General features: G+C 44.6%; 1 protein-coding gene across 1 annotated transcript in view; it reads left to right on the top strand.

Moving 5' to 3' along the window:
- The window catches only part of COPB2 (COPI coat complex subunit beta 2), a 32,514-nt gene extending 31,401 nt beyond the window's left edge, over positions 1 to 1,113 (top strand). The window contains exon 22 of the mRNA XM_068280536.1: positions 776 to 1,113. Within this exon, the coding sequence (XP_068136637.1) occupies positions 776 to 871 (96 nt within the window). The 3' untranslated portion in view covers positions 872 to 1,113. The remainder of the gene's footprint in view (positions 1 to 775) is intronic.
- The last annotated feature ends 11,002 nt before the right edge of the window (positions 1,114 to 12,115 follow it).

Genomic DNA, 12,115 nt, shown 5'->3' on the forward strand with positions numbered 1-12,115 from the left:
CTGACCTCTCACCAGAGGGGAGCGATGTATGCAGTTTTCGGCTTCCCTCGGGCCTTTCTACTTGCCACCGCTCACCGGAGGATGCAATCTATCTTGCTTTTGGCTTCTCCCCGCTTGTAATAACATAGTCCTAGATTTACCTTTACTAACAATGAAAAAATCAGAAGGGTGACCAATGTCTAAAGCTGGCCACACAACTAGTGATATTGCGGGCCAATCGAGCGTCCATTTTGATAACTGTATCAAATCTTGGTCCGACATGGTTGTTCAGGTGTCTAGCGTAAACGACTTGCGATAAGCGCCGCCAGGTGCATGTGTGACATCTCACATGTAATACGCGCCACCATGTGGCGGCTTCATGTTGCAACAGTGCAGAGGAGAGCAGGAGCTTCTGGACAGTCATCACAGTTAGAGCAGGTCAGATTACAATGCACTGGCACTGGAGGCAGCCAGGCAGGCACAAGGCCTATTCCTGAGAGATGTCATGCTGAAATTGATTGAGAATTGGCCTGCAGTGTATGGGCAGCCAACAGATCTCTATCCGATCAGAGATCGGTCTCTTAGTTGATTTGCCCATATATCACTAGATCTATGGGCACCTTAATGGAATATGCCCAAAACGGTTTATTGATGATCAGTAGATACTAAAGAAGATGTAGGTCTTTGATTTAACACCCCCCTTCCCTTGTTACAGATACTACACTGTTCCTATGCATACCTAATCACAGTATTAACTCTGTCACTATGTTTCTGCATTTCTGTTGCTTGTTCCTAGGCATTCCTGGACCTAGAGGATGACTTGGACAACATGGAGCTGGAGGATATTGATACAACAGACATAAACTTAGACGATGAGCTCTCCGATGACTAACGTGGCCTAGTCAGAATTTAATTTAAGTGACCAAACCAGCTTCCCTTTTTTTATTTGTCAGCCATACTGCACACAGAGCTTTGTCACCCAGCTGAAGAGATGTCCGGCCCCTCCGGTGCAGTGTGGGGGTGAAGCCTTTTGTATATTTCCTCTGTAGCTCTCCTCTCAATTACTTCTGTTTCTGTTTTAAGTGAAACATTTGATTTGTGTGCATTAACTGAATAAAGGTTATTGCTACCATTTATTTGTGTGCTTTATTTTACACTGCTATCAGATCTTCATAGCTTAGAAAAGATTGTTTGAAGTTTATATACTTTTTCTGACTGGTCTGAAAATGTACACCTTTTACATCTTTCATGATTCAGTATTAAACCATTGATGACCAAAGAGAATGGAAGCAACCTAGTTACTTGGTGACACTGAGGTTGATTTACTAAATCCCAGTACAATTGCTTAACCACTTCGCATCCAGACCTTGTTTTTCCCTAATGGACCAGAGCAGTTTTGACGCTTTAGCGGTGTCCCTTTTTTTAATCAGCAATAACTTCATCTGTACTCGTGCCACTTAACCACTTGAGGACCCACCCTTTACCCCCCCTTAAGGACCAGCGTTATTTTTTGTGATCTGTGCTGGGTGGGCTCTGCAGCCCCCAGCACAGATCAGGTTTCATGCAGAGCGATCAGATCGCCCCCCTTTTTTCCCCCCTATGGGGATGGTGTGCAGGGGGGGTCTGATCGCTCTGGTGGGCAGGCTTGTTGCGGGGGGGGCACCTCAAAGCCCCCCTCCGCGGCGAAATTCCCCCCTCCATCTCCTACCTGCTCATCCCCGGTGATCGGGGCTGCACAGGACGCTATCCGTCCTGTGCAGCCAGTGACAGGCTGTCACATGGCAGCGATCCCCGGCCGCTGATTGGCCGGGGATCGCCGATCTGCCTTTATTATTTCCGCTTGTGCCATCGGCGGCCCGCAGGCTATTCACGGAGCCCCCCGCCGTGAATTGACAGGAAGCAGCCGCTCGCGCGAGCGGCTGCTTCCTGATTAATCAGCCTGCAGCTGGCGACGCAGTACTGCGTCGCTGGTCCTGCAGCTGCCACTTTGCCGACGCACGGTATAAGCGTGCGGTCGGCAAGTGGTTAAATGATCTATATGTCATTTTTTTCAAGACCAACTAAGCTTTCATTGGGGGGTATTTGGTCCCAAATAAAATGTTCCTCTCTATGGATTTTAAAGGAAAAAAGTGGGAAAAATTAAAAAAAAAAAATTCATTATTTCTCAATTTGACCAATTTCTGTTTAAAAATAAAAAGGGCTATTGACATAAAAACTGTGCAACCAGTTAAAGTTGCCCCAGTAGATATCATCCCCCCCCCCCCCCCCAGCATAGCCAGATGTGTCCCCTGTGTTTGCCACCTCCAGAATAGATTGACAGATGCACCCCCAGGAATAGTGCCCCTCTTTATAGCCATATGTGTACCCGGGATCAGGATTACCCCCATTATAGCCAGATGTACCCCCAGGATTAGCTCTGCCCCCATTATAGCCAAACATGCGCCTAGTATTTAGTTATGCCCCCCCCCCAGGTGCCCAGATGTGCCAAATTATTAAATCCCCCCTCCCCTTATTTAACCAGATGCCCCCCAGTAAATATGTACCCCCCTTTACATACCCTACCCTCCATTATTGAATGCCAGATGTCCTCCCCCCCCCCCAACCCATCAGGCAGCCCCCTCCTTGCACAAATCGTTAAAAAAAAATCCAGCAAGCAGCCTCACTCACCTTACCTCGTTCCCCCGAGCCGGGACTCGGGTTACCAGCAATATGCGGCTGACTGCAGAATGGGAATCGGAGGCTTGGGCTTCAGGATAGTCGCAGGAACGCATTTTTTTAATGATTTCTGCACGGAGGGGGACAGATGAAGGATCGCTGCAGTTGACTACTGCAGCGATCGTTCATGGGAGGGGGGGGTGGACTAATTGGCTACAAGGGAACATGTTCCCTTTCACCAATTAGTAATGCAGCTGAAAGTGCTGGGGGGTGCTCTCTGAAGCGCACCCGATCGCGCACAGCAGGGCTGCAAACGTAGTCAGTATATCTACGTGGCTGTGGCTTGGAGGATGCCACAGATGACGTAGATATACTGTAGCAGTGGACAAAGTGGTTAAAATTGCTGTGCACAGACTGCACATGGCAAATTTACTGATAGTTATAAAAGTTACATTATGTGGATCACATTCTGTACACAATGTACACTTTTTCTCCTAAGTTTTCTCCTAGGAGATCATTTTCTATTAAAAATAATTGAAACGGTATCAAAGTACTGCCAAAATTACTGAGTATTTTCAGAATCATTTTATTGATAAGATATGAAATATCACATAGGAGAAAACTTAAAGCGGATCCGTGATAAAAAACTAACTATAACAAGTAACTTGTCTATATATCTTATTTAAAGTTTAGATAGTTTACACAGAAAATCTAGCTGCAAACAGCTTCAACAGTTTATGATTATTTATTCCTGTGATACAATGACAGCGGCTATGTTCTGTTTGTCACACTACACACAGGCAAGCTGATCTGTATCTCCAGCCCTCAGCCTGTGAAAACTTCACTCCCTTCTCCCTCTGAAATCTATGGCTAATAACACCTCCTTCTGCCCAGACTGAGCTCCCATAAGCCCTTGCTACTAAGGCTCAGAGTGGAGAAGCTGTGGGTGAGGCTTGTATAGTTTATAGGGAATTAGAGTATTAAAACAAAAGTATTTGGCTTGAGGAATGCCCTATAAACACTATATGAATGGAACACAATTCTGCAATGAGTAAAAGTTTCTCGGATCCACTTTGAAAGAAAAGTGAATTGTATTGGGCCCATTAAAGTGTGCATTACTAGTACAATGGTGCCCATAGATGGTACAATAAAAACATTAGATTTTCCTGTTTATTCGACCAAAATGATGGAATCGAATGAAAGTTGAAAAGAATGTTTTTTTTCAATCAAGAAAAATTAACGATTATCCAGTTGTTTTTTTTTCTATAAAAATCCGATCGGACATGTTGGAAAAATCTTTATATTGGATCTAACAGAATGATTGAATAAAATGATCTAATTAAAAAAACAATTAAATTATACCATATATGGGCATCTTTACGCACACTGCACTAATAGGTTTTAGAAGTAACGCACACATTGTATGCATAGCAGGAGTTGCGATATGTGCGCAACAAGTACTACATTACTACAAAGCAGCAGACAGTGCATGGCCATTCTCCTGTACATGAGTTATTCAGGACTAGCTATGGTCAATGAGATGCAAATTTATGCAGCTTGAACATGAGCCAATCAGATCCTGCTGAGGTATAATTTGATTGGTCCATTTTCAAACTGGATAAATATGCATACAAAATTTGCAAAATCCTGCATCAACTCGAAATTCTTTGCATGCGATTGACCATCCCTAATCGGGACCACAACCACTTAAAGGACCACTATCATGAAAATGGAAAGTTTAAAATGCAAGTGCACACATACATACAGTATACTGTAAAAGGTGCATTTGTGCCAGAGTAAAATGACTATTTTCCTGTGCAGCTGTCACTGAACAGCAAGAAGACTGTACAGCGTTTTGGGCACTAAATATCAATTTCATGCAAGAGACCGTCACCCATTCTATGAGAATAAAACTTAGCTTTGATTGAACACCCGAGGTGAAAAATAAACTAATGAAATAAACTATTGTATCTATCTTCTTTCTCCTAAAAATAACGTAAGATATTCCACAATTTTATTTGATGTTTAAATCAACATTTTAAGTTTTAACTGTTTTAGGCCCAGTGCACACCAAAAACCTCTAGCAGATCTGCAAAACGCTAAAGATGTTTGAAGCAGATTTCAGAGCGATTCTAGGCATGTTTAGAGACGTTTCTAAACATGCCTAGCGTTTTTGTGTAGCAGATTTCATATATTGTTACAGTAAAGCTGTTACTGAACAGCTTCTGTAATAAAAACGCCTGGAAAACCGCTCTGATCTAGCGTTTTTCAGAACAGTTTTCCACTTTCCTATACTTTAACATTAAGGCAGAAATGCCTCAAATCTAAAAAATGCTGCAGCCCACCGAGTTTGCGTTTGTGGAAAAAATGAACCTCTCTGGTGTGCACCAGCCCATTCCCTTTCATTAGCCAAGCGGTTTAAAAAAAAAACCGCTTCAGAACCGCTCTGGTGTGCGCCACCCCTTATTGTTTTGCTTAATGACACATTCATTGAAGTATGCCAGAGCTAAAATCTATGAACTATTGACCCTTTTTTTTTTTTTTACCTCTTTCCTGCTCTCAGAAGCCATTTTCTGCTAGGAGAGTGTTTTATAGTCAGATTTTCTTAACAGTGAGGGTCACACTGTAGTCACTTCCTGTCTAAATCAGCCACTTACATACCTGATTTGTAACTCTTTCAGGCAGAGAAAGAAAAAAGGAACAGCATAGTTATTTGTGTGCTCGGCACTGTACATACCCATGTCACCTCAGGCAGGGTCGGACTGGGCCACAGTAGTACAGTTTTTCCCCCTCGGTGGGCCCCCCCTCCAGGTCTCTGGTGGGTCTCCCACTCCTTACATAGTTACATAGTTATTTTGGCTGAAAAAAGACATACGTCCATCGAGTTCAACCAGTACAAACTTGTCTGACAGAGCTCCAACTGCTGCCTGCAGCACAAAAATTCTCTTCTCAGTGCTGTTATCAGTCATGCTGAGAGCAGTGGCGTAGCTAAGGAGCTGTAGGCCTCTGCAAATTTTACAATGGGGCCTCCCAAGCACTCTATACATAACAATTGATACGATGCACCAAAACCTGCCAATGGCAACTACAGTGTCAGAGGTGCAAGAAAGGGATGGGAAATAGCTTGTTTATGATTAGCACTGTTCAAAGTATCTATAGAAGTGATTATGAGCACAGGACCAATAGAGAGGTAATACTGTAGTTGAGGGAGGGCCCCTTTGGCCCAAGGGCCCCGATGCGCTTGCGAGCGTTGCGACCTCTGCAAAGTAAGACATTACTTTATATTGAAGGAGGGGACTCTATGCAAAGTTTTGCTGGGCAGCAGTGTATCTGAATTACAATGCTGCTAAGATCATGTACATTTGGCCCTGTCCATAATACATCATGACCACGCCCACCATCCGGTGCATGGTCACGCCCTTTTTTCACCGCAATCATGGGATGTGTGGGCCCCAGGTTGAAATTTCTTTGGTGGGCCCCTAGTGTCCCAGTCCGACCCTGACCTCAGGTATCCTTTAACCACTTCACCCCAAAGTGGTTTTTACGTTAACGGACGAGCGATTTTCACTTTTCAGTGCTCATGCCTTTCTTTTGCCTATAGCTTAATCACTACTAATCACAATGAAATGATCTATATCTTTTTTTTTTTTTTTTCACCACCAATTGGGCTTTTTGGGGTTGATATTTGTTTTCAGTAATTACTTTATTTTCTATGCATTTTAAAGGGAAAAACAAGGAAAATACTTTCTCCAATTTCATCCCCTATAGTTTTAATATAAACACTGCTACTGTGCATAAAACCTACACATTTTATCTGCCTATTTGTTCTGATTATCACAAGCCTTTAATTATGTCCCTAGTACAAAGTATGGTGACAATTTAGTTTTTGGAAATGAAGGTTTATTTTTTTTCTTTGGTGTTTTTTCTCCCCCACTATTTTCACATGCACCCGCTGGAGCAGCACTGTCTGACATAAAAACGTCCTGGAGCTATTAAGAGGCTCTAGCACAGTGATAGGGAACCTATGGCTCGGGAGCCAGATGTGGCTCTGATGGCTGCATCTGGCTCACAGACAAATCAGTAGGGGTTGATTCACTAAGCTACACTGCTCAAGCAGCGCAGCTTAATGTGGCATCGCAAGTAAAATTTTCGGACTTCCGGTTCCGGCGCCCGCATGGTGACAGCGCGAGGCTAGAGCTCCGGCAAGCCGTTCCACAGTCTGGCCCAATACACTGTCTGTAGCCCGTCACTAACCCTCGCAACACCAGCAGGACATCGGGGAGACTCTCCGCAGCAGTCTGGGATAGCGCATGGAGCGCTACCTCACACGCCTGGAGCAGAGACAGCGGAAGGAGACAGGCGGTTAAACTCCCAAGATGGCAGGCGGGAAGTCAGCGCGCAAGGCTAACAAACAGGCCACAGAGGAAGACACGCAGAGACACCAATCCAGCTGAGGGGGACTCGGACAAAGACTCACTTTGTGAAGGTTCGCAGAAATCACATCTACGCATTAACTATAAGAGACTGGCAGAGGAGGTGGGGAAAGCCTTGGCGCCAGACTTACAGACAATGATCCGAGAGACCATAAAAAAGTCCTTACAAGGGATTAAGCAAGATATACAAGGCCAGGCTAAGAGGCTAAAGGAGACTGAGACCGGAATTAGCACCTGCGAGGACGACTTGCGTAATGCCAATATAAAGATTGAGTCCCTGACTAAAGATAATGCAACTGCTCATGCCAGGATAGAAGACCTGGAAAATCGTTCCAGACGGAATAATGTCAGGGTGGTCGGCCTCCCGGAAGAGATTTCCGCTGAGGAACTTTTTGATATATGCACTAAAGAAATACCAGCGGCCTTGGGCCTTGACTCCCCTTTGAAGGTGGAACGAGCACACAGGGTAGGTCCGGTGCGTAGCAAACGTCTACGTGATACCCCCCGCATGGTACTAGTTAGGTACCTAGTATTCGCAGACAAAACACGCCTAATGGCGACGTACCGTGGCCAGCTACACCAACTTGAACTCTGCAACACCTCTAATACAGCTTTTTAATGATTATTCAGCTGAGGTCTCCAAGAAACGACAAGCCTTTGTACCAACGTGCAACACTCTGGCAAGTAGAGGCATCAAGTTCATGTTACTTTATCCAGCAATCTTGCGCCTCACGGATCATGACGGTAAACAGCAAACCTTCACCTCACCAGAGAGGAAGTCAAGCAATTTCTGTGGAAATTTCAAGATTCTTCAGGATCACCTAGATCCTCGCATTCTCCACGTACCTCTCCAAACAGAAGCCTGTCCCTTAACGGAGAGGACCCCGCGTGATTAACTGTCATGATGGCCATTTTCTCTGTTGTCTTTCCTCTTGTCTATTACCGAGGTTATGTACCAGACAAAGGCCTCAATTCACTAAACTTATCTCCTGTCTTTAATAACTCTTCTAGAGTTGTTACCATGGTGATAAGGCATGTAGTATTCAGGAAACATTTTACCTCAGGCAAGCCTAAATTTAACTCTTCTGTCTTTAAATTAACTCTTCAATCCTTAAAATAACTCTAGAGTTAAAGACAGGCTGTTAATTAGCTGCATGTGAAAATAACTACAGAGGAGGTAAATTAACTACAGAGGAGGTAAATTAACTATAGGAGAGGTAACTTAAAGAGGATCTGTAACCTCAAAAAATCCCCTGGGGGGTACTCACCTCGGGTGGGGGAAGCCTCCGGAGCCTAATGAGGCTTCCCACGCCGTCCTCTGTCCCACGGGGGTCTCGCTGCAGCCCTCCGTGCAGCCGTGACGTAATATTTACCTTCCTGGCTCCTGCGCAGGTGCTCTGACGGCTGTCGGCTCCGAACTACACGGAAATACCCGATCGCCGTCGGGTCTGCTCTACTGCGCAGGCGCAAGTTTCCGGCGCCTGCGCAGTAGAGCGGACCCGACTGAGATCGGGTATTTCCGTGTAGTTCGGAGAGGAAAGCAGCCACAGCGCCCCCGCTGGAGCCAGCAAAGGTAAATATTGAACTGACAGTCGGCACAGTCGCCGGCTGTTCGGAGGGCTGCAGCGAGACCCCCGTGGGACAGAGGACGGCGTGGGAAGCCTCATTAGGATCCGGAGGCTTCCCCCACCCGAGGTGAGTACCCCCCAGGGGATGTTTTTCATGTTACAGAGTCTCTTTAAGGAATGAAGAGGTAAGATAACTCTCTCACGTGTGGAGGTAAGTTTTCTCTTGCCTTATTATCTCTAGCATGATCTTAGTGAATTGAGGCCAAAGGCTGAACTGCAGAACATGCTGATGCGGAGCGGCTTGGGAGAGCACCATCGGGGAAGAAGAGAAGCGCCTTTACGGGAAAGTTTTTTTTTATTCTCCCCTAGATACATGTTAACATTTATGTTTTTGGTTTTCCTTGAGTTTGAGGAATATGTTTCGGGATGGGGGGGGGGGAATTAGGGGTGGGTTCACACTGTGCCATTTAACTCAGGTATACTATCTTGTGCTTATACAAAAATTGAATCCTGTTTCCCACTGCCATTTAGGTCACCTTCTATTATGCGTATAGTCTCCTGGAATGTCAAGGGCCTGCAATCTGCAGGCAAAAGATCATGAATGATAAACCATCTAAAGAAATTGTCCCCCGATATATGTCTCCTTCAGGAGACACATCTAGAATCACATCAATTTAATTATATGAAAAATAAATGGATTGGGTAAGTATATGGGGCTCCCGCAGTCCACAAAAAGGCGGGCGTTTTAATTCTTATTAACAAAAACGCGCAAGTTACAGTTCTCTCACATGAGGCAGACCCGAATGGCAGATGGGTGAATATAGCTGTGAAACTAGCCACAGAAACCTTCATCATTTGGAATGTGTATGGCCCTAATGAAAATAACCAATCCTTTTTTGACTCACTGCTTTCCAGGCTCTCCAAAATAGCAACACCTAACCTAATAGTGGGGGGAGATATGAACTCGGTAGCTTTCCCACAGGAAGATAGGTCTAAGGTAGATACTCAAATAAGATCTCAGGATAGGAGACTTGTTGCACTTATGGAAGCCACCAATCTGATAGACTCTTGGCGGTTCCTAAATCCTCTTCAAGGGAATATACCCATTATTCACATAGGCATAAATCACATTCTCGTATAGACGTGCTCCTCCTCAAGAATACACTTATGGGGAGACTCCTACAATTCACGACATGGTCATTTCCGATCATGCCCTAATCTCACTCGATATACTGTATTCTATCCCCAGAGGGGATAAATTCATATGGCGTTCTCCGTCGCAGCTATATGGGGACGAGAACTTTGCTGGTAAACTACAATATTGGTGGCTTGAATATTCATGCGACAACTCTTCTCATGCTGAGAATCCTATTCTATTTTGGAAAGCATCAAAAGCTGTTCTAAGGTGGAAAATCATGGGATATCTAAAAAAGAAAAAAGCAGATGCAAATAAAGAATATGAATCAGCAGTATAAGTAGTCAAGGAAGCATATAACCGATACCAAACTAATCCAACGGATACTACCAGAAGAGAGTGGATTAAAAGCAAGTAAAATTTTCAAAGTAGGCAAGCTACTGCTGTAGCATGCACAACTAACTTACTCGCACTACCCCCAAAACGAACAGCTGCTTCAATTGTTTCACTCTGGACCCTGAAAAGATATCACACTACCGAATAAATTGTACAGGTAACTAAGCAATAAAACACTTTGCCTTCAGAGGCCTGACCGTTTATGTACACAAACACAGGGGATAAAATTAGCCCTTTCCCCCTGTATTACTCCATATACAAGCTATCTGCTTGCTCTGTTAACAGGAGGGGTTTACTTCACAATACATGTAGACAAATGCAACAGTCATTTGGTTTGGATAAATATGCATATTTATGCAAACCAAATGACTGTTGCATTTGTCTACATGTATTGTGAAGTAAACCCCTCCTGTTGATAACAGAGCAAGCAGATAGCTTGTATATGGAGTAATACAGGGGGAAAAGGGCTAATTTTATCCCCTTTGTGTACATAAACTGTCAGGCCTCTGAAGGCAAAGTGTTTTATCACTCTGGACCCTGTCAGGTCCACTGACTTTGTAGGACGAGATCCCCGCACTTTGATTGGCCCAATTGGCTGCCTGTCACTTGACAGACAGCCTATTGGGCCAAAGTGCGGGGATCTCATCCTACAAAGTAAATCAACCTCCAAGTTAGCTAGCTAATTGTACAAGCTGTTAGTCGGTATTTCACCTGTCTGGCTCTCGGGGAAATTGCTGATGTTGCTGAAACCCAAGAGAAGCCAAAGACGTGTCTGACACTTCCGCTGCCCGGTGGATCAACTGTATACACATCACCATGACAACAGGGACAGCCCTCTGCTGCGCATGCGCACTGTCCCTGTTTGAAACATATTGTATGGCTCTCACGGAAATACATTTTAAAATGTGGTGTTTATGGCTCTCCCAGCCAAAAAAGGTTCCTGACCCCCTGCTCTAGCAGGACATTTTTATAAGTCAGCTTGTCATTAAGTGGTTAAAAGGCATTAGGGCAAACCATGTGATAGTGTGCAACAATGTACTAAAATCACACATCCATATAAGCAGTGGTCAAAATGGGGACTCATTCGTAGGTCTGGGAAGTGTCACAGAATTCCACTAGTAAGTTGCTGACTCACATGAACTAGCGTATGTTTAGGATCTCCGTTGTATCGCTGCCCTATAAAAGACCCAGGGGCGTAACAATAGACCCTGCAAGGGATGCAGCCACAGGGGGCCCTGTGGGTGGGGTTTATTTTCCCTTTACTAAGAGACTGACAACTAAGGGCACAGAAAGAAAAAAAACTTTCTGCTCTCTGCACAATTGTTCTAATGATTACATCTACTCAGCCACTGATGAGAAATCATACAAAGTTTTGTAGACAGTCCCTATTCAGTGTGCAGCAGGCTTTTGTGTACAGTGACCTACCCCCAGCATCTCTAACTCCTTCCCAAGTGCTGTGTACTGTAGTGATGCTGGAGGAGTCTGCAGAGCCAGTTCTGCTCCATCGGAGATGGACAGTGAGTTTTCTGCACACCAGGTGTGTCTATGTGTAAAACCATGCACGTTTTATCACAGAAACTAATGTAATTAATAGATCATTTGTATCTGCATGGGGAAAACATTCATATGTGCACTAGCCAATTGAATAACATTGGTTCTCAGTTTACCTGCGCAGAAAGCGAGGGGGCATCCAACGTTTTACAAAGGGGGACCAGCGAATTCTAGTTACGCCCGACTGAATATCTGCCTTTTCTTGAATCATAGTGTATGGTACTACATGCGAGTGTGCTGAAGGATAGGCCCATTGCTTGGCCAAGACACTAGCACTCTGACATGCTGACAATAATCGTAACCATGTACACTGTGCAGACTTTCCTTGTTTAACAACCTTTTCACTTGCAGACAATTGCTGCTTTTAGATGCTATAAGTCTAAAAGGGCCAGCTACAC

Source organism: Hyperolius riggenbachi, chromosome 4 (genome assembly GCF_040937935.1).
Source record: "Hyperolius riggenbachi isolate aHypRig1 chromosome 4, aHypRig1.pri, whole genome shotgun sequence".
NCBI lineage: Eukaryota > Metazoa > Chordata > Amphibia > Anura > Hyperoliidae > Hyperolius > Hyperolius riggenbachi.